The following is a 27,258-nucleotide window of genomic DNA, read 5'->3' on the forward strand; positions in this document are numbered from 1 at the left end:
CTGCCTTTTTTTTAATGAAAAGGTTTTTAAAGTTAACTCTAAATTTGTTTTATTTACTTTGCAGATAACTTGTATAATCCCAATCTATTGTGCATAGCTCCCCCAATAAGTTATCCCAATAATTATTCTAGTCCAACAAATTATGACTGGCACCCCAACAAAGTTATTGCCAATGTAGTGACTTTAGACAAAATTATTACAAGGGTAGTCGCTATTGGACTTTCGGAACAGACAAAAATTAAAAGTTCACAGATTTACAAATAACTGGGTTTACAGAAGGTAGTGGTGAAAGACTTCTCTTGAAATATTATTCCATGAAATGCTTTACTTTTTGAGAAAACATTATCAATTCTCGATATCGAGAATTACAGATATATTTTAAACACATGTCATAGCATGCAGAAACAAGGGTGGGTTTTCCCGTTATTTTCTCCCAACTCCGATGACCGATTGAGCCTAAATTTTCACAGTTTGTTATTTGATATATAAGTTGTGATACACGAAGTGTGGGCCTTGGACAAAACTGTTTACCGAAAGTGTCCAATGGCTTTAAATAATGCGCACATCTGTGAATGTTTAAAATTGTCTATCCCATGCATGCCCATTTTTAGATAAGTACAAGAACTTTAAAACAGTAACTCAATAAAAACAATCGGTTTACAACTTCTTCTTTGAGAACATGGTTTATTTTTAATTTTGACAAAATAATTATCAACTTGATCAAGGTGTGATTAATACAAAAAAAAAGAATCAAAGTTTTAGATATCAGTAATTACAGAAATTGATGAAACTGATTTTAATCTAATACAAGGACTACTAGTCAAACAATAACGCTTGTTTAAGGCCAAAATATCAAGAAATATATAATAATAAATTTGTTTCAGATAATTAGTGTCTACTTGATGAGAAAATAGAATAAAAGTGTAACATTTTTTTAACAAGATCTTCAAACTCATCCACAATTAACAAGAGAGCAGGTACCTGCTGAGAAGCAATTCGTGATTTATAATAATTTCTCAGATTAAAATGGTTTGATTAATTTCTAATCATTTTGAGACAAAAACAATTTTTTTTGAGCATACATAGGTTTAGCATAAATTACCAGCCAGAAAACTAAACAGTTACCATTGCTACGGCTGGTACCTCAATCATTTCAAGAAACTTGCTAAGCAGAATTTTCTGCTAAAAGGGAAGGTACACGTTTGGTAATTACTCAAAACAAATATTAACTTAATAACAGACTTGGTAAAGGGCATTAAAGAGCTGTTGATAGTATAAAACATTGTCAGAAACGGCTCCCTCTGAAGTAGCATAGATTTTGAAATAGAGGTGATTTCTCCCTAAAATAATAAAAGACTTCTAGCTAGAAGTCTTTTATTCCTGTCTGAAAGCACACACATTCGTCCAACAAGGGTGTTTTTTCTTTCATCATTTTCTCCCACCTCCGACGACCAGTTGAGCTCAAATTTTCGCCGTTTTTTATTTGTACATTTGTTGAGGTACACGAAGTGAGAACACTGGTCTTTGACAATTACCAATAGTGTACCTTCCTTTTAACAGCTTTCTGAAATTGGGCCCTAGGACACTACATTCAAGGCCTGGAATTTCATCTTTGAAAGCGCAAGGCCATTTTCTTTTTTCAAAGGGCACTAAGCTTTCATTGGAAAATCTCTTTCATTCTTCCATTGGAAAGTCTATGGGTTACTAATGAAGGGGCACCAAACCCAAGACCAGGGGCAACTGAGGCCATGTCCTGCGTATTATTCCAGGGATACTCCATTCCTCCGTCATCTTCTCAAGTTTACTTCTGTGTTGAGCGTGAGCTTCGTCTTGTCCGCGTCCCTCTCTGACCATCTGAAGTTTCTTTGCTCTGATTCAAGATGGAGGTGCTTGCTCGAGTCTTTCTCTTCTGCGCCTGGCCCTCCCTCTCTCCGTCGTTTCTGACGGTCGCTGGATCGGTAGGAACGCTCTTGGTTCTTGACTTGGCTTGAGGGCGTGGCTTTGGGGAGGTGATGTTCCAAGTTCTTGGTTTAGGGGTCCTGAATCAGAAATAATAAAGATATTGCTGAAGGTCCAGTGTGTTTTGTAATGCATGTAAAATAACCAAGTACACAAGTACACAAGTAGGGGTTCTCCCCCGGTGCTCCTGGGCCCAATTTCATAGCGCTGCTAAGCACACAAATTTGCTTAGCATGAAATTTCTTCCTTGATAAAAACAGGATTACCAACCATTATTACCGTTTGTTGCATATTGCTTGTTACTTGTATTCAGCTGTTGTTTATTTATCCTCAATACCACATGGAAATTTGGTTGGTAATTCTGTTTTTATCGAGGCCAAAATTTCATGCTAAGCAAATTGTTGTGCTTAGCAGCGCTATGAAATTGGCCCCTGGTTTGATAGGCTGCATATTGTGCCAAAGCATATTGCTTGTTACTTGTATTCAGCTGTTGTTTATTTATCCTCATACCACATGGAAATTTGGTTGGTAATTCTGTTTTTATTGAGGCCAAAATTTCATGCTAAGCAAATTGTTGTGCTTAACAGCGCTATGAAATTGGCCCCTGGTTTGATAGGCTGCATATTGTGTCGAAGCACCTTGGTGCTATAAAGGAGGTCTCATACTTTAAAATCAACAGCTCCAAAATAGCTTGCAGGGAAAAAATAATGAGCGCCTTGATATGCCCATCGCACACTGGTCCATACCTACAAATCATTAAATCATTAAATCACAGTGCTCCAGATTATCTCTCTTCACTTTTTGAAATCCATGACTGTCCGTACTCCCTTCAAAGCTATGATGCGATCTCCCTCGTGGTGAACAAGTCACGCACACAAGCCGGTGAGAGAGCTTTTTATATTGCTGCCTTCCGCCTATGGAACGGTCTACCTGTCCCCATCACAAACGCAGAGACTGTGTTGTCCTTCAGAAAGGGTCTCAAGCCGCACCTGTTCTCCAACTCGTAGCTGGTTTCCCCATTACTTTTGTCTGTCTCCCTGATAAGCGCCTTGCATCCTTTGGTAATTTGGCGCTATATAAATCCAGTTATTATTATTATTATTATATTAGATATGAATTGACTTACGGTTGATCAGGGGATAACATCATCAGGAGATCTCGTCGATTCTCAATCTGGAGCTGAGGATTCAAACTTGGTGTTCCTTGAACTGAGAAAAAAAGATTAACAAGACGAAAAACAAACATGAAAAACAAGTCTGTGCTAAAAAAAAGGGTGGGCATAAGGTTCTACAAAGCATTTTTTTCAGTCACAAAAGCCATGCAATAAAATGGGCCATGACAATAAAAATGGCATTACTGAGCACATTTATGTGGCTATATTTAAAGGCAGTGGACACTATTGGTACTTACTCAAAATAATTATTAGCGTAAAACCTTACTTGGTAACGAGTAATGGGGAGAGGTTGATGGTATTAGACACTGTGAGAAACGGCTCCCTCTGAAGTAACATAGTTTTTGAGAAAGAAGTAATTTTCCATGAGTTTGATTTCGAGACCTCAGATTTAGAATTTGAGGTCTCAAAATCAAGCATCTGAAAGCACACAACTGTCCATGGTGACCATGGTGCGACAAGCGTGTTTTTTCTTTCATTAACATCTCGCAACTTCGACGATCGATTGAGCTCAAAGTTTCACAGGTTTGTTATTTTATGCATATGTTGAGAAACACCAACTGTGAAGACTAGTCTTTGACAATTACCAATAGCGTCCAGTGTCTTTAACCGAAAGAGATTTGTTTCCATTTCCATGCAGAATTTAAACTTACTACAACAGGCATGATATTTGTCCATTGGAAAAATGTAGGAACATTTTATCGAGTACAAGGGCTAACCTGGGCCCAATTTCATAGAGCTGCTAAGCACAAAAATTTGCTTAGCATGAAATTTCTTTCTTAATAAAAACAGGATTACCAACAAAATTTCTATTTGTTGCATATTGCTTGTTACTAGTAATCAGCTGTTGTTTGCTTATCCTGAAAATCACATGGAAATTTGGTTGGTAATCCTGTTGTTATCAAGGAAGAAATTTCATGCTAAGCAAATTTCCGCGCTAAGCAGCTCTATGAAATTGGGCCCTACAAGGGGGGGTTGGGTGGGTTACATAGACTTTTCATGCTCCATTTTCTGTTTGTTTCCAAGGCCAACACAAATTGGAAGTCAGACTAAAATGGGAAGAATATCAAGCCTGCTACAATGACATATGAATGACAGAAAATCGATCAAACTTCAAAACTTCTTCTTACTTTTCTTTGGGTCCTCGTCACTGAAGACTCTGATGGGTAGAGAGCTTGGGATCGGGGAAGGTGGTGGAATGACGCTCAGGTCCATTGGTGCATGGAAGGTGATATTAGCGATGGTCTGATCCGGAGTGCTAATTGCTCGACCACGAAGACTTGGACGGGTTGGTGTCTAAAGTAAAATGAGATTATCAGTTAGAGGAAATAAGGAAAGATTTCCAATGTTGGGATCAAAAGTCAACACTAATTGTATAGTTATTGGAAAAGTTTTACAGGTTATGCTAGCAATGGTATGATCAGAAGTGCTGAAGGCTCGGCCGAAACGACCTAGGGCCTTTGTCAAACCTCGGCTTGGCTGCGTCTCTGGCTTGGGCTCGGCACGCTGCGTACACAATGGAAACGCAGCGGGTATGAACCTTCAGACCTATTATACATTTTTGGAGCAGCGTGGGCCAAGCCGAGGCCATTTTCATTTTCCAAAGGGCGCTTCCAAGTAAAAACCTTAATGGCACTGGACACTATTGGTAATTACTCAAAATAATTGTTAGCATAAAACCTCACTTAGTAACGAGCAATGGAGAGCTGTTGATAGTATAAAACATTGTGAGAAACGGCTCCCTCTGAAGTAAGGTAGGTTTTGAGAAAGAAGTAATTTTCCACTAAAATATTTGAATTTGATTTCGAGACCTCAGAATTATATTTTGAGGTCCCGAAATCAAGCATCTGAAAGCACACAACTTTGTGTGAAAAGGGTGATTTTTCTTCCTTTATTATCTCGCAACTTTGATGACTAATTGAGTTCAATTTTTCACAGGTTTGTTATTTTGTGCATATGTTGAGGTACACCAAGTGAGAAGACCGGTCTTTAGCCCTGTTCGCATTGGACTTAATTTGGCTAAACTAACCGAGCCAATGGGTAACTTACCCATTTTAAGTCCAATGCGAACAGCCCAGGAGGTTTTCCTCCCAGGTAATTTACCCGACCCAATGGGTAGTTTAACCGAGCCAAAGGTGCCCAGGAAGATTGACCAGGTCAGTTTAACCAAGCCAAAAAGTCCAATGCGGACGCGACGACTCGGTTAAATCGGCCCGAAGAAGCTGACATGTTTTGTCATGGGAGAATAATATTTTCGTGATTATCGAACTATTCAATGTCACACAGGGGGCCAGCTCGGTTAGTTTACCCGAGTCAAGTAAATCCAAGTGCGACGCTGGTAAGTTTCCCCTTTTGGAATGTTAACCACTGTCTCGGTAAAACGTTAGTTCAATGCGAACACGGCTTTAGACAATTACCAATAGTGTCCAGTGTCTTTAAGTCTATGTGAAACTTTTGAAGGGGCACCAATTAAGCCAGACCATGGGGGCAATGGAGCCCATGGCCTCCAGGTAATTCCAGGCCTGCCATTAACAATATCTTACGATTCACTTATACAGACAGTGACAGTACACTCCAAATGCCTACAAATCCTCACCTTGCTCTGGTTCTCCTGCGTACTCTCCTTCAATGGTGACCTCTCCTTACTCTGGAGGTCATGACCTCTGACCTCATGTTGGGGTCTAGAGGTTGACTTGATGGGAGTGAGACGCTTGGCTGAAGCTATGGCCCGGCGAGCTGAATTCACTATTGCCTGGGCAGCCAGGGATATTGGTCTGGAAAACAAGTTCAAAATATTTTAAATACCCCTATACGACTTGGTGTCCTTCATATAGGCTTGGCAGCTTTGCTATGGCTTGAATTCCTCTCTCCCAAAACAGTTTCTTTCAGAAGTAGTCTCCCAAATTTCAAAACCTACTCTGAGATAGTAGAATAAATATCAAGACAGATTCTCAAGAGCAAGTCTACAGAGCAAAGTAGATACATGTACACATCATGTTACCTCAAACTGAACAGACTTCAAAACGAAAATTCTCATTGGATTGTTCTAAGCTATTGAAAAAAAAAAGAAAAAAAAAAAAGAAAAGTGAATTATTATTTTTTTGCTTAATGCACACATATTTATTTAACTTCCAATTACCTGTTGTTCCTGATGGGAGTAGCTGGGAATTCATAGACGTCTGCTCCATCCGGCACTTTGGGCGTGGCAGGGGGCGTGTCCACTACACCTGGACGAGGAGTTCGGATGATTCGTGGGGAGCAGTTTGAGACAGATCTTGGGGACAGCAAAGCTTGAGCCACGGGCGTCTTAAAGAGGAAAAAACATGACTTAAGTATAGTTCATACTTGAAAAATACAATGAAAAATTGCAAGAATTGGGCTGTGCTCCTGATATAGTTGATTTTTCACTAAACTGTAGTCTTACATTTCTTGGTGATGCAACGGGTGTGGTCGGTTTGCTGCCTGGGCGTGGTGAGGCTACAGCAATAGATGCTGCCTTCTGTTTCTTAGCTGCCTCGATCTGCTCCTCATCAAACCGTCTCAGATCAAACTCAATCTCTGTTGCCAACTGACGATCAGCTGCTAGAATATCTAAAAAAAAAACGATCAAAAGTAACTAAGAAAATTGATGTAGCTGTTGCAAACTTCTTACTAACTAAAAGGACCTATGGTATAAATGCACAAAATAGTTAATGGCCTGACGTTTCGACCCTAGCAGAGTCTTTCTCAAGGTTAAATGACAACACAACAAACATGAACATGTATATAACATAAGCAGTCAAGAAATTTGGTCGTTCCCCAGGATTGTTTCAATTGTTCTGTTTTAATTGACTCAAATCTTGGCAACTCAGTAAGGGAAAGTTAAACTTGTACTGAAACATTTTCTCTACGGACCTTTGACCTCATTGCGGTAATCTTTCATCAGCTGTTTGAGGTAGAGCATCAGGTGTCGAAGGGTCGGAGAACGAGCTTTCTCAAGCTATGAAGAAATCAATAATTAGTCATAAAAAAGTCAATAAATAATCAATTAATAAACAAGTAATCAATAAATAATAGTTTAGGGAGAAGGGAATCTTAAAAATTACGACCTTAAAACTGTAGAAATCATGAGACCTCCCCTTTAATAGTAAATGTTCACAGTGTTTTTCTTACGTTGTGCTTGAGTGCGATGACGATTGGTACGATGTTCTCAATCATATTCTGCTTAACGACTTGAGTAATCAGCTTAGTCTTAGCTTGATTGATGACGGCTTCAGCCATCTCCATCCGGTCATCGATGTCAGTGGGTGCTTTGGATCGCAATGAGGCCAGCTTGATCTCCTGTGGTCAAGGAAAGTTCAATAAGATATCAAGAAATCAATTAGGTTTTGCATCAACAAGTAATGGCCCGACGCTTTGACCCTGGTAAAAAAACACTCAATTAGAAATCCATTTGTAATCACAGGAATACGATTGTATGAAAGGAGAAATCCTGAAAATTAATTAACAATTTAATTTCCTCCTGGGACAAGTTTGTGTCAAAATATAAAATCCTGAAAATTGCAGAACAATTTCCTCTTGGTGTGGAAATGAAGCTCCCTGAATACACAGAAGTTTTGCAAATCCGACGCGCACCAGCAGTGCAAGTGTTGAGCACCGCGCGCCATTTGCTGCAGTGTCTTCAATGCCTAGATTGTGCACAAAAAGACACCGCAGTTGTTAATTTTCAATAGAGGGCGCTACCAATTGTGTTTCGTCGGATTGGTCTAATAGGTTTACAGACTCTACATCATTTCAAAAAGATATCTAAAGGTCTGGTCATAACCAGGGTCTGAGAGTACTTTCATTTCTGTGATGGGAAGTTTGCCTCTTTCAAGAAAATCTAAAGGCGATGGGAGATCAGTGAAAAATCCTGAAATCAGGAAATATCCTGACAAATTACAAGCCTGTAATCAATAAATGGGTTGGATCAGTTGATTTTGTCAGGGCTATAAACCAGTGTTGCTATGTCAAAAGGTTAGGGGCAAGCTCACATTTTTTAAGGGCTGTGGGTAGGTTAAGAAGTTGTGAGTTTTTCTTACTTTACAGCAGAGGATGTCCAAAGTGTCTTGAAGAAGGATGTTGGTGTCTTCATCAAGAGGTAAGACACCGTCTACGATACCAGCAAGTACCTACAAAAACAAATTTTGAAGAAATGAAAATGACTGTGCCCTCTCAAAGATAATATTCCCGGCCTACTGTAGGCAATGTAGATGTGAATAATGAATGCCTTGGCCCTACAATCCTCCAATCGAAAGACAAGGATACTTAAAGGCAGTGGACACTATTGGTAATTACTCAAAATAATTATTATCATAAAACCTTACTTGGTAGCGAGTAATGGGGAGAGGTTGAAAGTATAAAACACTGTGAGAAATGGCTCCCTCTGAAGTAATGTAGTTTTCGAGAAAAACATAATTTTTCACGAATTTGATTTCGAGACCTCAAGTTTAAAATTGAAGTCTCGAAATCAAGCATGTGAAAGCACACAACTTCGTGTGACAAGGGTGTTTTTTCTTTCATTATTATCTCGCAACTTCAACGACCAAATGTGCTTAAATTTTCACAGGTTTGTTATTTTATGCATATATGTTGAGATACACCAAGTGAGACGACTGGTCTTTGACAATTTCCAATAGTGCCAGTGTCTTTAAAGGGGATCTGTGTACTTTTTGTAGAGGGTTTCCCTTATGAATAAAACAAAATTCGAAAATGTGTTTTACATGCTAAAATAATTTTCACGTTTATTTTACTCATTTCTCAAAACCTACAGCACCTCAGCAAGTAATATTTTCAGGGAAGCTTTCTACCATCATTTTCTTCAAACTGTGTGAGTTTCATGTAAATCTGTGGACATTGTGTTTGGTGTCCTACAAAAAGTACACAGACACTTAAAAAACCCAGTAATAAACCACATGGGAAACTGACTGGGAATATATATATTTTTTGCATAACTTTGGGTTGAACAAAGAAAAGTTGACTAGAGCGGAATTCGAACCACTTCTGGCTGGCAACCCGAACAAAGGTATAAAAAATTTTAAAAAGGGAGGCCACCAAAAAAGGGCTCGATAGCTCAGTTGGTAAAGGTCATTGGTTCAAGTCCAGCTCTTGTAATTTTTTTCTTTGTTCAACCAAAAGTTATTTGATAAAACCTCTCAATGGATGAGAAGGAAATTAACTGACCTCCTGTGAGAGTTTAGCTGTTAATTTGAATCGGTGCTCATCATTCATGTACTAGAAACCAATAAATTGGATAAACCTCTCAATGGATGAGAAGGAAATTAACTCACCTCCTGTGAGAGTTTAGCTGTTAGTTTGAATCGGTGCTCATCATTCATGTGCTGAAGCATAAACCGATAAATGGTTCTCCGTTTGTCAGCATTGGGGGCGCCCTTCAGAGAGAATAGTTTCTTCTCACGCTCTGTCTGGCTGAACTGGTTGTAGACTAAGGAATGAATATGAAAATTATAACGTTTGAAAATGTCAAGGCTTTTTGGGAAATGCTGCTCACAAAATCTGAAACTGTGATCCAGGTTTTAGGAGGTACATTAAAATGATGGCATTTCCACCTTTTGATAACCCCTGCCGTCGATTTCACAAAGAGTTGGGACTCGTCTTATCCCGAGTTAGGACGAGTAACTCTTCTTAACTTAGGATTAATCTTAAGGTCTGCATGCTACAGTGCAGGGTTGGGACTCGTCCTAAGTCCTAAGATTAATCCTAAGTTAGGAAGAGTTTTGTGAAATCGACGACTGGAGTTATAGATTCTAAAGGAGCTATTAATTTGGAGAAAAATACAAAATTTTCTTTTACCAGGCAGACTTCAGAAAGTCTTAGTTCAGATAAAAGTCTCAAATTTCTTATCCCTGCAGAATTTGAAACAATTACTTGTCATTAAAAAGAAGCAAATTTGGTCATTTAAAAAAAAATTAAATTGACGAAATTCAGGCATGTGAGTAACTCTCCATGAAAAAAGAGGAAAAGAGAAAACCAGGCAAGAAAAAAGAGGAAAAGATAATATTCCTATACTTCTGTACACAAAAAGTGAAGAAAAAAAGATGAAAATCAAAACCAAAAAAGGAGAAAATCGTGCTGAAAAGAGGAAGTCTCACATATCTGAAAATTTGAAAGATGATTTGATAGGAGATAGGCTTGGGCGATATCACGATATTATCGAATATCGCAATATTAATTTGGAAACGATTTTGATATCGGATGGATTTGGTTTTAATTGAAATATCGATATATCGCGATATATCGCGATCTATCGATTAAATATCGCGATGTATTTGCTAGCTGAGACATCTTGCACCCCATAAGTTTGGAGTAAAACCAGAAGAATAGGTTAGAACACCTCTCTTATGCTATGACTGTCTCTCTACAACTTTCACTTGGAGTTTTAAGACTGATGATGTCAAATTTCATTAATAGTGATTATATCGAATATCGCGATATATTGTCGGCGATATATCGTGAATAAAATAAATCGATATCGCCCAAGCTTAATAGGAGAGGGACAATATTTAGGATTTGCAACTCACCATTGTGTTTGTCGTAAGCGTTGAAGTGGAAGACGGATTCAATAAAATGATGGAACAACATGTTGGGATGACGCTTCAGTAGCAATTGAACCAGGCAAAACTCAGCTGTCGATAAAATATCAATATTACATATTTTCAACACACAGGAGGTTTATGTTTTCAAGGAACACGTTGCCTTAGATCGGACGAGTTGGTCTATGAACAGCGTTTGAAACAGTTTAAACATGGTTAGAAAGATGTTTTAAAAGTAGAATATAATGATCCACACAAGTATCACTCAAAATTGCACGGTTTTCATTTTACGTCATGAACTAACTCGGTCGATTATTTATGGGAGTCACAGTTTTGACTCCCATAAATGGCCGACCGTGTTTATCGACGAGGTAAAACGAAAACCACTCAATTTTGAGGCATATTTGTGTAGATCATTGTATTCTACTTTTACAACATCTTTCTAACCATAACAAGCGGTTACAGGACGCTTTTCAAAGACCATCTCGACCGATCCAAGGCAACGTGTTCCTTTAAATTGGGTTGTTTACATCGAAATACAGAAGAGTACTAGGTGCCCCAAGAAAAATGTCCCCTATAAAATTGGAATCAAGCTGTGTTTATTTACTGCATCAGCTAATGCCATGAGGCAGTATCACCATTAGAAGTCTGAAGACCATCGTGAGAAAACATCATTTGCAGTCAATTTAGACACAGGCCACAATCGAAGATCAGGAGACCTTCAAAGCTGACATTATCTGCAGAACACTTAATAAAATATCAATATATTGGCAAACGAGAACAAAAAACCTATTGCAATTTTCACAAAATTTGGAATTAATAATAATGAAAATGAGTAAAAAGAAAATAAGGAGAAAATAATGACAGAAAAATCTTAAGTGAAACTACGTACCAAAATCTCTGATTTCCTTGACGTCATCTACAAGGCTTGTGATGAAATGAAAGAACAATGATCCTCTCCACTTGATGTAGTCCTCCTACAATGGGGCGATTAAGTCAAGAAACACTGGGCTCAAATATTGACTTCAATTCAACATTTATTTTAATATTGGTGAAAAAGGAGAATAATACAAAAAATATGTACAATGATAAGTAAAAGATTTAACGCTTCATAGGACAATAGTTTAATCCGGAGGTCGTTGGTTCGAATCTTACTCTAGTCAATTCTTTGTTCAACCCCCAAAATGATTTCAAAATTTACCCAGTCAGTTTCCCTTGTGGCTAATATTGACAATAGTTTTGCTCAAAATTTTCCCTATATTCATCTAGGGTCATTTTGTATGAAAAAATAGTTGTTATTATAACACCCCTAACAAATATTCTGCCTTTTCATTGGTTTAGAGCGCGTCACATGATATGTCTTAGTTTTACTAGACGGTGGCCGTGTGATAGTGCATCGTTTGCCGTGTGATAGTGCGTCGTTTGCCGTGTGATAGTCCGACGACTATCACACGGCGTGCAGTACCCACACATCTTTTTACCCACCTCGAACCCAATCAGTTGTGCATGTGGGTATCTGAAACGCGCGTACGAAAGTTACATGTACGAAGATGATAAATATTCTGTTGGGGTGTTATAAAACAAATATTGACTGCTTTAACTCGTGCTATGGTTTAAACTACGACTCCCTCGGTAATCCCCGGACCGTTCTATATTTTCCCTCCAGGGATCACTTCGGGTGTCGTAGTTTAAACCATAGCACTCAAAGCAGTCAATATTTGAACATCAGGGAACCATAGTTGTAACCATGAAACTGTAAGTTTCCAATAACAAAATTAGGCTGAATCACAGAAAAATCACAGACAAATTTGGAGATAAAAAATAGGGAAGTCTTACCAGAAGGAGATGGGTGAGAAGAGTTAGGCTCTGTTTCCTTACTAACTCAGACTCATCTTTGAAGCACATTGACAGATTAGAGATATGACAATCTACAACGCTGGGATATCTAGAAACAACAGATACAAAATGAACATTTATCCAGGGCTGCTGCGGCACTCGAAAGTTTTTTTTTAAAAAGTAATATCAACCTCCACCCTCACTCATACCCCTGGGTGAAGAGAAGCAATGATAGTTAAAAAGTGTTAGGATCGGGACTTAGACTGGACTACTACTTTAGCTTATAGGATCGTAATAACTGTACTGCCGCGGAGTCAGTTCTGAATTGTAGCCCCACCTTGAAGTGGCCGTCCGGCCTTTTAGTTGGTCCTCATAAAAAAACTAAAAACTAAAAATAATGCACCCACCTGATGCATAAATCACACATGATAACAGCAACGTTATTCCTGACCGCTGGATTAGTGGATGTCTCCAGCTCACGCGACAACGCAGCGATACACTGCTTGGCTAGAGTCTCATGAACCAGGCACAGCTTGCCTAGGGTGATGAAGACATGAGCACGGACCGTGTCTGAGAGAACAGTGTTACCGAACTGGGAGAGGGGAGGCTGAGTCTGGGAGGAGATCATGGCTTGCGATCCGGGGAAGGAATCACCTGTTGGAAAATAATAAATAAATAATTTTTGGTTGCACAAGAAAAATTTACTAAAAAATTTCAACTTGCGAACCTCTGGACTAAAGTTTATGATACAACCTAGAAAGTGGCAACAGAGGGATAACATTATAGGGGATGCAACTTTTATATATCAATTAATAAACCAGAAAAGAAACTGATGGCTGGATAAACTTAAAAATAATTTTGGGCTGAACAAAGAGAACTTGACCAGAGCGGGATTCGAACCTGCGACCTCCTGATGAACATGCCGTTGCTCTACCAACTGAGCTATCTAGCCCAGACACAATATAGCATGCCTGATACTTCACAGAGGCACAAAAACAATTTATGCCCCCTGGTCATTGCCTTGGTGCCCTTGTAATGCTCCAGTCAAAATTTCCTCAAAAGGTGCCCTTTACAAATAAAAAATTCCTTGTTTCCCTTGCCTTTTCAAAACGAAGCACACAGGCCTAATAAAGTAAATAAAGATACACAATATGAAGAATAAAAACCATTAAATAATTTCTTTACCTTCCAATTTGGTCGGACCGGCCAGCAGAGACTGTACCAGCATAAACATCCTACGAGACATCCTCGCCGGGCAGAGACACGCCACCTCACCCAGTACCCCTAAGTATCTCACTAAGGTGCTCTCACAGATCGCCATCTGGGACGATCCATCCTCAAGGACCATCCTAGACAGGTACACGCTGCATCTCTGAAGAAGCTCATCTGTTATTGAACTCATGAGGGCGCTGTTCTTGTCGGTGGTGCCGTCGACTGAGATACATAACTGTGAAAAACGATACAATTTGATGTTTGACTCTTTCCAATTGAAGGGCACTGTAAGTTTCCTCTGGTAAGGGGCACTAGGGTGAGGAAATTGTTAATTTGTAATGAAACCTTGCAAACGGCACCACAACAAAAGCACCATGACAATCGCTGTGGGTGCCTCAGCTTGATCCAAGACCACAAACTGTACAATCCCCAAATGTATGCATGAAAGTGGAGACCCATTACAAATTGAGTGGGGGCAGAGGCCAGGAGTTGGGTGAGGATAATAACCTTATTAAGTGTCGATATCATAGAGCTGCTCAGCTCTGGTGAAGAATCAAACGCCATCAATTTTCCCTTAAGATCCCCGATCATCTCTTGTCTAGTGTCGTCATCAAAGCGCCCAGCCAGACTCCCCATCACAGACATGACTCGCTGCAGGGTGGTGAGTAGTACGGATGCATCGGCCGACTTGTAACGACTCCAGGCTTGTGTGATGACCTTTGGGTCAAAGGTTGGGCAGCAGGGTGCGACCTCAGCGAGTAGGAGCCAAGCAGCCTAATAAACAAATTGCATAACAAACATTTCAGACTGGTTTCAAAAAGCAAAAATTTACGGCCTGACGTTTCTCGAAGGCTAAAAAAATATTGATGACTCAAAAGTTTCTAAAAGATGTAAGTGTTTTACAAAACAGGAAAATAACAACCTTTTCAGACAGTCGCTCCAGAGTTGTGCCGAACCAAATTCTGACATAAGTACATGAAAAGTTTGACGTCTGAAACAGTTAGGAGCGACTGGACGCGCAAGAAGTAGAAAGATCGATTATTGCAGTCGGTCAAAACTACTAGAGTCGCTCCTAATCTATTTGGTTCAGCACGACTCTGGCGCCTAGCTCAAACGGGTGTTACTCAACTTTTCAACGATCATTTTGGGAACAGATAATACAAATAACCATACATTGCTCCAATAATAATGTTTCCTACCTGGTTGTTGTCATGGTTGATATGAGAAGTCACAGCTCGGACCAGACTGTTGGAGAGAGCTTTCTGCTTGGCCCACAATGAACAAGCTTTCTGGAGATAGCGTCTACAGAAACATAGAAACAATAAACTCCTTTGATTTAGAAGCTTGGTCAGTCATTGCACTTGACTCACGTTCCAGCAACTTGGTAAAGAAAAAAGGAACTTCTCTGCACAAAATTTGTTTAAGTGTGTTTTAGAGTTCTGTTGCACTCAAAACAAGCATCAAGACGTCATCAGAAATGAAGCAAAATGTAATGCCTGTTCTCAAGCGATTTTGTGAACCATTGCATGGTGCTATGTTTTAAGGAATAAGTCTCATTCTTGAAGCTTCAAAATATCTTACAGGAAAATACTGAATGTTGAAGCGCCTTGCGCATCACTGAGTGACGAATATGAGTGCTATATAAGAAACCACTGGTGCTGTATGTGAACCATGAATGCCTTCCCTTTGTCCAGGAGTATAAGAAATGCGCAGTAGGGGAGCACAATTATGTCACATGGATTTGAAAATTATTTGGGAAGAAGTGGGAGAATACTTGAGATGTATAAAACAACAGCTTACCTCAAGTCTCCTGAACCGTCTTGGCTCAAAATCCCCAGCAGATTCCATGACAAACGTGATGCATCATCGTCACCATGGTTACGAGCAGTGATGCTGTCCAATAGAATCTCTTTAAGAAGCTATTTAGAGAAAAACCATAACAACAATAGATCAATATTCACAATACATGAAAAGCAAAAGAATTCAAGGCAAACAGCTAAAAATAATTTTTTTTTTTAAATAAATGAATTCACTTACCTGAAGGCATTTTTCTTGAGCTGAAACTTCACGATCAAGGACACCAGGTAGGATGCTCTGAAGCCAAACTCTAGAGGGAGAAAAACACCAAAAGAAATTATTACTGATAACAGCTGGACATTATCTTTAAGTTTGTCACAAAGTAACAGCACAAGTATTGTGCTTTCGGAATTACACACACTTTTCTTTGCTTAGCAAGTGTTTTTGCGTAATACAGGCTTAATTAAATTCTGGCACGATGGTTAAGTCATCTGGGTGTGGTTTCAAATACCGATTATAACACCTGTGTCCTTGAGCAAGATGCTTTACTAATTTGTTGATTTTTTTTTTAATTCTAAAGGTCTTCTTTTACCCCAGTAGAGTAGCTAGAGCCAGGTAAAATTAGACAATTTAACAGATTTTGCAGTTGTTTTTTTATAGATACTTTGCTATAATGTTATTAAAGGTAGATAGATAGAAGCTTCTGATGACAAATTTGTCAAACTTCTTACTTTTGGAGGGGTACGCAAGTCTTCTTTTCTCCAAGTAGAGTAGTGAGTGAAGCCACTGCCTGTTTGCGGACAGACAGAGCTGGATCAAGACATGCATCGTGAAGAACTTGAAGCTCCTTGATGGTAATCGTGCTTCCTTCAAGACGTAGGATGTTCTCTAAGGCCTGAGAGGGGGAGATTGAAGGAGAGGGAAGAAATAAGAAAAACGTTAGTAAGAGGGGTGTCTTTTGGACTGTATTTTTTAATGTTCAGCTAATTCTGACATCTTTTACCAAATCCTGGCAAAAACCTTGACGTCATGACAGTGGCACGTTTCCATCTGAAGAAAATGTCAACATTCCAAGAGATATAATAATGCTTTTTCTGTGTGCTTTCTGATCTTTCCGAAGGGAGGGAAAACCAGAGGGCACAGAGAAAACCCTCATGGTATATAGGAGAGAAACAATCCACAACTCTACTTACCTGAAGTGCAGCCTTTCGAACACCAACTTTTTCATCACGGGCTCGCTTCTGAAGCATACAAATTATATTTCTGCCCACAGTTTCAGCTTTAAATGCAAGAAAAAAAAATAACAAAAAATAAGGAAACAAGACAAGTAAAATGTTTTGGTACAAATATACTGTTACCTAATCATTTTATAAAAAGCAATCTCATTGGATAACTAAAAACATCGTTTAACTTACAAGAGCTGCCATTGGACATCTCTAAGAGCAATGCTGGAGACCCGCCCATGAGGTTACCGGGTGTGGCTCCATCTTGAGCATCTTCTGCCTCTCCACTCCTCGAATCGGCGGTGGGCTCAGGCTGATTGTCTTGGTTGTTACACTCTGGGGTTGCAGGACAACTCTGTGCAAAATAACAAAATAACAATTCAACAAATTGTGAAGCGGTCAAGCAAAATGAATAGTTTTTTTGACCCCGGTAGTTTTGTCTATTTTTGTTCATATGAAAAGAACATAATTCATGCTCAAATACTGATAAACGCCACGTATATACTTTTAATCTGGTTAGAAAGTTGTAAAAGTAAAAACACAAAGAGATACCAGAGAATGAAATTGAAAAAAATAAGTTTAAAGTGGAGTTGTTTATTGAACATTACAAAGGCACATTTTCTTTCAAAAATAATTTTAATCTCTTGTGGATGTTAGTTAACATTATTCCAATTGTAATAATAAAAACCACAAAGGGGGCAATTACAAATCTATTTTGGGTTGAGCAAAGGAAAATTTATTAGAATAAATAAATTAAAAATGTAAAAAACTATTTTACTGATTAATTTGTACCTGTGGATTTGCAGCAGTCAGTGTGTTCAGGAGAGGAACTGGGGTGGTTCCAGACGAGGGAGAGAAGAATAAAGCATTGAGAGCTTGTTGGATGGATGGGTCTGTCGAGGTTGTGAAGTCAGCGAAGCAAGTAAGAGCTTTAGCACGTACCCTGAATCAAAATAAGAAAATATACGCCTCTAGAGTTAAGCAGTGTTTAAGATTCAGAAACAGAATTAGGAAATGCCCCTGACATTTCTGTCCAACAGTCAGCGAAGTAAGAGCTTTTAAAAGCACGTACCCTGAATCAAGATTAGAAAATATATTTCTCCCAGATTAAAATCAGAAACAGAAATGCTGTTTACACTTGTCATTCTAAAAAGAGCTGTCCTGCTAGTGGATCGGAGGGTCTTCTCATTATAAACTTCACTACTGCGGGCGAGTTCTAAATTGGTCTCATTGTTTAAACTAGCTTGCTGTAGTCATCGTCAGGAGACTGAAAAAAAGAACCAGCTTATGTAGGTGCCCTGTTGATTGGTGTGAGTTAACATTTGTTCCCATCAAGGTTGCATCCTTACTTTACAGCAAAGGTTGTAAAAAAAGAAACCAGCTTACGTTGGTGCCCTGTCAGAGCAGCGAGACAGCAGCAGTTGCGTCAAGAAGGTAGGTGATAAGAACTGCTGTTGACTGCCTGCAGGAGCTGCTGCAGTTGCTCCTGCAGTTGCTGCTGCTGCAGCATCTTGCTGGTCTTGAGGTGACTCCAGTAGAACTGCAACTACCTCTAGAGCAAACACTCGGTGACCAATCTGTGTAGGAATAATGATTAATACTTAACACAGAAAAAGTACAACACAAATATTTTTTACGAAAACTTTTCGGAACTTACCCCCCCCCCCCCCCAAATAAAAAAAAAGAAATAAAAAAAAAGGAAACGCAGTTAGACTGTTACATGGTTTTCAAACACTTCATACAATAATGTCAGATTTGATAAAATATGTAAGTTAAGTCTTGATTTCTGGTGCTTGAAGAGTGACACAAGCAGTTGGTCAGGAAGCTTTCCAAAGTTGGCTTCTGATCTTATTACAGTTGAAATACAGAGGAATTTATGAAAAGAAATAGTTTTTCCAAACTATTTTGATGAAATTTTTACTTGACCAAAAGTAGTAAGTGTCAACAAAAACAAGAGGAAGATTTCATAAAAAGTTCTTACCTTAACATTCCGTGAATATTTGTACAGCCATTCGATAAACTTAGCTCGATGGTTGATCGGCATGAAAGTCAAGATGAGAGCTACAGTCTCGGCTGTCTTTGCCCGGTATTCGGCCTTGTCAGGGACTTTAACGCAGAGGTGCTGTAGGAGCAGACGTAGACTTGGTATGGCTTCGTCTTCAAGATCATTCTTCATACGTCTACATGGAGTTAATACAATAAAATCTCATTGTTAATTTTTTGTTTGTGTTCAAGTTTGCCCCAAACAAGGCTAAAACCACTCTTGGTATGGGGCTACTAGAAGAACATTTCTTTAATGTGAAAAGAACTTGAGGGAGCTGAAGGTAGGAATTGCTATTCCTATTAAAACAGTCTAGAGTGTATGATGGAGGGAAACATGCACCAGACAAAGAGTTCCAAAGAGACAAGCCATACTTACTTGATGAAAGCAATTGTATTAGACTTTATAATCTGTATTGTCCTTGGGATGGTTGCCATGGCAACGTTTCCATTCTCTCCAATCAGCATCAAGATGTTAGGCATTAGATGTTTCAAAACCTGCAAAATTTAAAGACACAATAAAACAAAACTTAAAGACACAATAAAGAAAGCACCAACAAATATATTAATGAGGTAATTTGCAGGGCTGTATGCTTCGTTTTTGAAAGGGCAAGGGCACCAAGGCATTTTCTTCTTGGTAAAGGGCACCCTATGATGAAATTGCAAATTTCTACTGGAGCATTTCAAGGGCACCAAGACAATGACCATGGGACACAGAGGCAATCGCCTTCGTTGCCTCCGTGAAGTATCAGGCCTGAATTTGTTTGCTTCAGGGTGATGTGAAAGGCAAGGTTTCAGGAGGGTGCTATGGCAAAATGTTATTTGATTGGCAGAAAATAAACTACATGTAAAGGTATTTTGTGGCGTGTCCTAGCCGAGTGGTCTAGTGCACTAGACTTAAATTCTTGTGGCTAAGTCATCAGGATTTGGGTTTGAATCTCGTTCATGACACTTGTGTCCTTTAGCAAGAGAGGCTTTACTATAAATGTATCTGGTGCACTAGACTCAAGTTCTGATGGCTACGTCATCTGGGGTCGATTTCACTAAAAACTTAAGGCTAGTCCTAAGTTAGGACGAGTAACTCGTTCCAACTAATCTTAACACTTTGAGAAATCCACCCCATGGGTACTGGATCGAATCCTGGTCATGACATTTGTGTCCTTGGGCAAGAGGTCTTAAAGACAGTGGACACTATTAGTAATTACTCAAAATATTATTGGCATAAAACCTTGCTTGGTAACGAGTAATGGGGAGAGGTTGTCAGTATAAAACAATGTGAGAAACGGCTCCCTCTGAAGTGCCATAGTTTTCGAGAAAGAAGTAATTTTCCACAAATTTGATTTTGAGACCTTAGATTTAGAACTTGTGAGGTCTCGAAATCAAGCATCTGAAAGCACACAACTTCGTGTGACAAGGGTGTTTTTTCTTTCATTATTATCTCGCAACTTCGACGACCAATTGAGCTCAAATTTTCATAGGTTTGTTATTTTATGCATATGTTGAGATACACCAAGTGAGGAGAAGACTAGTCTTTGACAATTACCAATAGTGTCCCGTGTCTTTAAGAGGGAAAACGAATCTAATCTGAATCTTACCAATGTGAACATATCGGTGACATGGCCATGAGATGTTGAACACAATGCTGCTAGGCCGAGATAGGACAGATGTCCTACTGAAGAACATGCTTCTGGGTTTCTGTCGAGGAACAAACAAAGTTTAGAGTTTCTTGAAAGCAGTTGTAATGAATGTTTTCTTGACACAAAGCTAAAATCCAAGCAAAGTTTCAGGCTACAAAAAGAGCAAAATAAAGTTTGTGGTTTTTACCCCTACACCAGGGATGAAGAGTATAATTTTTGGTTTGTACCCATACACCAATGTGTGTTAAAGGAACAGTACAGAATTGGTAAGAAACAAAATCTAAAGATAACAAATTTACATAAAACTTACACGGCCTAATGATGATGATAGTTGAAAACATCCCTTGAAATATTTCTGTCTGAAATTTCATATTTTGATGAGAAATCCAGTCTGTTCTGGGTGAAAAGGTCTGTAGAGTGCCATGCAGGATTATCAAGAAACTTTTTTTTCAAATTTAATAAAAAACTCACAATTTAGAGTCGAAGATCTCAACTTCTGTCTGGTCACCGATGACCCGGGTCAACTCTGACATCACCTGCATTGCATGCTGGGTAGACTGCTCGGCATCCTTGAAGGATGAGGCTCGAAGCAGGTGAATGAAGTCCTAAAGAAAAGGGGGGCGGGAAATAAATAATCATAATTCAAATCCCCTTTATGATCACCTGGCTGCTGCTTCCGAGGTTGTATCATAAACTTGGGTGTGACAGGCTATACAGCAGCTAACGGTATTATGGCTTCTGACGGACACCCCGAAAAAAGATATTAACATTATAATAGGGTGACTGTCTACACATGGCTTGCTATCTCAATGGGTAGAGCGCCAGCACACTAAACTGGAGATAGATAGTTCAAATCCCGCTCAAGTCAGTTTGTCTTTGATCAACCCCAACTCAAAATAATTTACTTTTAAAAGAGTGGCATGAAAAAGCAAGTTCGAGTGCGCACATTTAGTCCACCAGTGGTCGACCACAGACTAGCAACGCACATGCGCAGTGACGTACTCACCCGAAAGACTCGTTTGGTAGTCTAGTCTAGGCCTGGGCGAATTATTCGAATATCCGGTTAATGGCGAATAGGTTTTCCTATTCGTAACCGCGAATGCCTTTTTTTTTCTTATCCGGATATCCGCATAGGGCGCGAATACCTATTTACAAACTGGATAATTCTGTAATTACAACCGAGTAACCGGATATTCTTTAATATCCGAATATCCGCGGACGTCGGCGACAACTGATATGAATGTTTTGTCTGAATCCTTATGAAACTTCTCTTAAGACAGCACAAAACAGCATAAATTAAGTATTTAACTATGCTCACCTCCGTGAAGAGTTAAAACAATGACATTTCTGACGTAATTTGTTCAAAGATTACAAAAGTTTTCCTTCACGTAGAGTCAATCACGATCAAAAGAAAAAGCAAATCACCATCTTTAAATCAGATCTGGTCATTTTTATGAATGAACCGAGTGACACTGTCTAAAACTAATATCAATCCGCCCATAAGATCTCATTCACAAACGAACAAAATTTTTTTTATAGCGCCCTCTAGCAGCGAAAAAACTATTCGAATATCCGGTTAATTTCGGAGAGTTGGCCAGCGGTATCCGAATAACAAAATTTCACTATTCGCCCAGCACTAGTCTAGTCAACCTTCCACCTTTTCGCTAAAGTGTCACTGGTTCCCTTCTGCGCTTAGCACATGTTAGAATGGAACGTGCTGATGAGACCAGTGAAGAAACCATGGGCTCGAGGCTGGTTCCAAATGGTCGACCACAGTAGTCAACCAATGGTCGACCAGCCTGGGTTCGAGTCAAAATGGTTAACCATTGTGCACACTCGAACTTGCTCCAAGTGTGGTGCTATACGCTAACTTGTACATGGCCAGGGGTCTATTTCACAAATAGTTAGGAGATACTAAACAAGTATGGCTAGTCCTAAGTTAGGACGAGTAACTCATCCTAACTTGTCCTAGGACGAGTAACTCGTTCTTACTAGAGGTAAGATTAGTCTCAACTCTTTGTGAAATCCATTCGAGAACTTTACTCTATCTTTGAATTTACCATGAGAGTTCCCATCACTGCCGATTTTATTCTTGTCACTTCTTGAGGAGTCAAGGCGTTTATTTCATCCTCATTATCTTCGTCCTCATCAAACGGGACGATCGCATCCGTACTTCCTTCTCCATCATCAACACGTCTTGACTTGTTGCCACGGCGACCTTGTGATGCCTGACTGCTGGAAGGTGGACCGGATGCATTCCTCTTGCGCTTAGCGGATACTGTGGACAGACATCAAAAAGGATAAATAGCGGCGAGGGTCTTCATTGATCTGCTCCTACCATAAACTCACCCACTATTTCCATCATACAAAATTTCAGGTTTTACTCAGGTCAAATTTGTTTATCTTGATAAAAGTGTCGTCATGGTTACAGGCCTAGAATAACACAAAAGCCATGGCCTTTGTTGCCCTGGTGTTTGCCTTGGTGCCCTTTCAAAATTGCCTGATAGCTTTTAAGATTTTTCAATTGAAGTGCCCTTTCCAAATTGAAAATGGCCTTGCCCTGGGGTTGTTTTCACAAAGAGTTAGGACTAGTCATATCTGGAGTTAGGACGAGTTACTCTTCCTAACTTAGGACTGACCTTAAGTTTTTAATATCTCATAGGACTAGTCCCAACTTTTTGTGAAATCAACTCCTGGTCTTTGCCTTGGTGCCCTTTCAAAATTGTCCAATGACTTTAAAGATTTTCCAATGGAGTGCCCTTTCCAAGATGAAAATGGCCTTGGACTCTCAAAGATAAAATTACTTGTTTGTTGTTCTGCTGTTACCATAAACTTACCTACCCACCCACATTATGAAACTACAGGTTTTACTTAAATCCAATTTGAGTAACCTTAAAGTTGTTCTTTTCTTTTACTATAATATCTTTAGATTTCAAGGAGCAGGGAATACTTTATACCTGAATCTGGCCACTGCTTCAGTAGGTCAACAGCCTCCTGAAATACCAAGGGATGGAAAATCTTGTAGGCGCCGCTACCTGTCAACAAAATAGGAAACATTAATTAGTCTACTGGCAATGATTATTCAAATCATTGAGACCAATTAACAACTCACTCCGTGGTAGTGAAGTTAATAACAAAGTCCCCTCGATCCACTAAGCTTACGTAGTAGTGAAATAAGCACGACACTTCTTTTCAGAACTGAGAAAAATCTACTCCGCTGTAGTAGAGAAGTCTCCCGAATTGCTTGGCACTCTGTTTGAGTTTTCTTCCTCCATGGTTTGACTAGTGATTATACAGAAAACAAAGTGAGACATACCTGGTATTTCATTGAGTACAAAGTAGAGATCGGCAGCCAAGATGGCAGTTTCTCGTTGGATTGCTGAAGATATGACCCTATCCACACCACACATGAAATAATGCAGCAAAGCCAGCAGAGAGCGTGGGGATAAACCAGCGTCTGATAGGACACTCCAGAAACCTGGGAAGTACAATAGCACAAGCAGTCAGCAGGATTATTTATTAATTTCAAGGCTTGGAATTTAGACTGGACCACAAGCAGAGGCCAGTGATGTTAGCAACGAGCCTCTAAACTCATGCTTTGAATTTTGTTCTTGAAGGGGTACAGCAATTTTCCTGCTGGCAAGGAGCACTTCTTTAGAGGAAACTTCTTTACTGGAACTTAACATAAGGCACCAGGGCCCAATTTCATAGCGCTGCTTAGCGACAAATTTTGTGCTTACTTTGCGATTACCGATTCATAGCGCTGCTAACTGTAAGCACTTGAAATGGCATGCTAATCTTCCTGTGCTTACCGCACAAAAATAAATGACGTCACAATGCAATTCCATGGTAAATGCGCAATATGGCTGCCCAACTTTTCTGCTTACCTGTCAAATGCGCTTGCACCTTAGCAAATTTTTCTGCGACAGTAAGCACAAAAATGTGCTTACCGTGTAGCAGCGCTATGAAATTGGGCCCGGAGCACACGCACATGACACCAAAGTTCCAATTATGATTGGTCAATAACTTTAGGGGGTTAGAGCTTTACACATCAGTCAATTCAAAGCCCTGGGGACAGACTACTCCTAGAACTATGAGGTTTGCTTTCCTCTTCAGGGGGACATTTTTAACGAAATGACCTCGTAGTTCTAGGAATAGGGACAGACAATCTGCTCCTACCCTGTGGAAGAGTAGCGAAGTCAATTCGTGCCCACGGCACGCATGATTTGATGGCGTCCTTCAAAATACGCACATATCCTCTGTTGTCTGTAATCTCCTGGGCAAGGCTTGGGGGCAGTTCAGGCTTCTCGGTGAAGTCTTGTTCCCAGACTGCATCCACCCATTCTGTCAACGAAAACAATGTTGTTATTGTGTGTGGATTATGGTTACCATTGACGATGCCGATGTAGGCTGTCTACCTTGCTAGACTTTAGTTTAGGCTGTTTCTGAAATAGACTTAGTTTAGTTTCTGAATTAGCTACGGCTAGATCAGTGCGTCTCTGCCAGTGTTTTTTTATTAATATCTTTAATTTAAAATTAAATTTAATTAAATTTAATAATAATATTTTATTGTTCATGAAATTATAATATAGTCAATACAATAGACCTTATTTATGCATTGACATCATCCAGCTGCCATCTTTGATATCAAAACGGTGACGAAACAATCGAAGCGCACATAGATTGGCCAATGAACAACCTGCTTTTGACCTCAAGGCGAGGGCGCCGTACTGAAATGACATCATTTGTCATAGACCTTTTCGCAAATACCGGGGCGCGCGCGTAAAGCTTGGAATTAGGTGCATTGTGGTCTAGCTGGTAGCAAAATTTGATTCGTATCTATCCCACAATGCACCTCATTCAACAGTAGGTCTGCGCTTGCGCATTGGTATTTGCGATAAGGTCTATGTGCATTCAATTCAAGGTCTATCGTAGGAGGTCCTGTTTTCGCGGTGTCCCTATTATCGTTGCAAATCTTTTACCTCTCTGTGCGCGATGTAAACAGTCCCAAGATAAAAATTGTGTGGTTTTATATGCCAAGCAAAGAGTCTCCTCTTCTTTGACAAAAACTTAGAAACATGTAAGGCTCCACTGGTCATTTGCACTTGTAAATGCAATAAGTTTGGTATTTTAGGCATTTCTACAAGGTACAAAAATATGTCATAATGTTGAGGCCATATAAAAATATTTGCCCACCGAAAAAGTTTCATCAAACGCTATTTCAATTCACAATTCATGATGATCAAAATCATGTGACAGAATGTTTTGCTGAGCATTCTTGAAAAAAAATACCGAGGCTTAAAGAACCCATGTGCCTTATATCATTTTCTAATATTTTTGGAGATTTTTATTTTGTAACCCTCGTATCAATACTATTATTTATATCAAAATTTAAACATCAGCTTGTTGATTCAATTATCACTGTTTATGTATATACTTTATTATAAATATTAAGAAAAAAAATAGAAAAAAAATGAAGAGAAATCAGATTTTGAAGCCAGTAATTATTCACACTTTTTATATTTTTTTATTTTTTTTTATTTTGTGCAAGTTACCATGGTAATTTTAAAAAATTAATAAAAAAATATTTTGAATAAAATGAAGGCAACTGCTGGCTATACAGTCATACACAGAGTCTCAAAGAACACTTGTAGTCACTGCAGATGTTTCTTCCATGTATGGCTTCACCGGGAAACCATACTTTCTCGTTTGCCGTGAAAACAGGAAAAAACTCAAAACAAATGGGGCCAGTTGAAGTCATCCAAGATCGGTGTGTGGTGTGAACATTTCAATGTCCATCAAGTTTTAATACATGTTTGCATACTTCGTATTAACAAATGAAGATAATTAGGGCATCGGTTGATATAAGGCATCATTATTTTTTTCCCAATTCAAAGAAAAAGGCATAATAGCGTGATAACTGGTAAGCAGAGGATATATTATTTCAATAAAGACAAATCTTTTCAACATGACCAACTTTCGCTTACTTTTCACTCAGTCAGTAATAGCAAGTCAGTGGGCAAGATCAGATTAAATTAGGTTTGTTGTAACAAATATTACTATTACAATATTTTGTATGCAGGGAACTGCTGGAAATAAATTCTTGAAATAAAGTAAAACGCCCTCTATCGTTCAACATTTTAAAACTAAATTGCATATAAACAAACTCGGCAATTGCATTGGAAATTTGTTGACGACTATTTCAGTTTTAAAAATGACATCAACCCCAAATAATAAACTGCTTTTGATCTTAAGGTTATTGGTGTTAATTAGTATTATTTATGTGTCACTTACGCTTTTCTAATTCTGAAAACCGTAATCTTTGGAGAGCGTTCGTCATTTGCGCAGGATCAGCCATTTTGTTTATTGGGTACCTGTCATTCAAAAGTCCCCGCCAAAACAATTAAATTTCAGTCTATGTTGAACCTATTTTAAAACAGGGATGACTTATTTTTAAAAACTAATTGATAATCATAAAACTAATTTAGATACATGCATAAACAACTTTAACAAATAAGTAAACATAAGAGTTATTCAGAACAAATTTAATGCTATTTTGATGTCTAAAAAAAACATGTAAGATTAAGAATTATTTTTGGAAATAATGTATTCCCCTATTTTGAGAGTTGTAAAATCCAAAGGTTTGAATCACTGACCTTTTAGACAATGATTTGTTTACGTCATCTAAACAAATATTTATAAAAAAGGTTATCTGCAGGAATCAGCTCTTGAAATTAATTCAAATACCTTTCTTGCAGATACTGTTACCCTAGAATGATTTTTTTGTATTTTTGTGAGTGTTTCTGTAAGTT

At 38.9% G+C, this 27,258-nt stretch overlaps 1 protein-coding gene and 1 non-coding gene across 3 annotated transcripts; both read right to left on the reverse strand.

Moving 5' to 3' along the window:
- Nucleotides 1-716: 716 nt before the first annotated feature.
- LOC139943134 (condensin-2 complex subunit D3-L-like) lies at nt 717-26,809 on the reverse strand. 2 transcript variants are annotated; one of them, XM_071939955.1, is made up of 33 exons: nt 26,741-26,809; nt 24,626-24,790; nt 23,763-23,924; nt 23,404-23,481; nt 22,507-22,724; nt 20,918-21,051; nt 20,405-20,504; nt 19,189-19,307; nt 18,751-18,949; nt 18,156-18,346; nt 17,562-17,712; nt 16,962-17,124; nt 16,740-16,825; nt 16,278-16,441; nt 15,787-15,856; nt 15,550-15,668; nt 14,949-15,051; nt 14,257-14,523; nt 13,723-13,984; nt 12,945-13,191; nt 12,538-12,646; nt 11,594-11,678; nt 10,690-10,794; nt 9,439-9,593; nt 8,191-8,280; nt 7,283-7,450; nt 7,025-7,109; nt 6,555-6,721; nt 6,270-6,436; nt 5,727-5,904; nt 4,261-4,426; nt 3,086-3,161; nt 717-2,039 (listed from the first exon to the last, which is right to left on the reverse strand). In XM_071939955.1, the coding sequence occupies exons 1-33, from the start codon at nt 26,802-26,804 to the stop codon at nt 1,802-1,804; spliced, it is 4,851 nt and encodes a 1,616-aa protein (XP_071796056.1). In that variant the 5' UTR covers nt 26,805-26,809; the 3' UTR covers nt 717-1,801. The 2 variants fall into 2 exon arrangements, with proteins under 2 accessions (XP_071796056.1, XP_071796055.1); XM_071939954.1 differs by having other exon boundaries at nt 3,086-3,167.
- Nucleotides 11,304-11,381, reverse strand: LOC139943528 (small nucleolar RNA SNORD35). Its single transcript, XR_011786823.1, has one exon. It is a non-coding gene; the product is annotated as a small nucleolar RNA SNORD35 (small nucleolar RNA).
- Nucleotides 26,810-27,258: the final 449 nt, after the last annotated feature.

This window comes from Asterias amurensis, chromosome 10 (assembly GCF_032118995.1).
Source record: "Asterias amurensis chromosome 10, ASM3211899v1".
Classification (NCBI taxonomy): domain Eukaryota; kingdom Metazoa; phylum Echinodermata; class Asteroidea; order Forcipulatida; family Asteriidae; genus Asterias; species Asterias amurensis.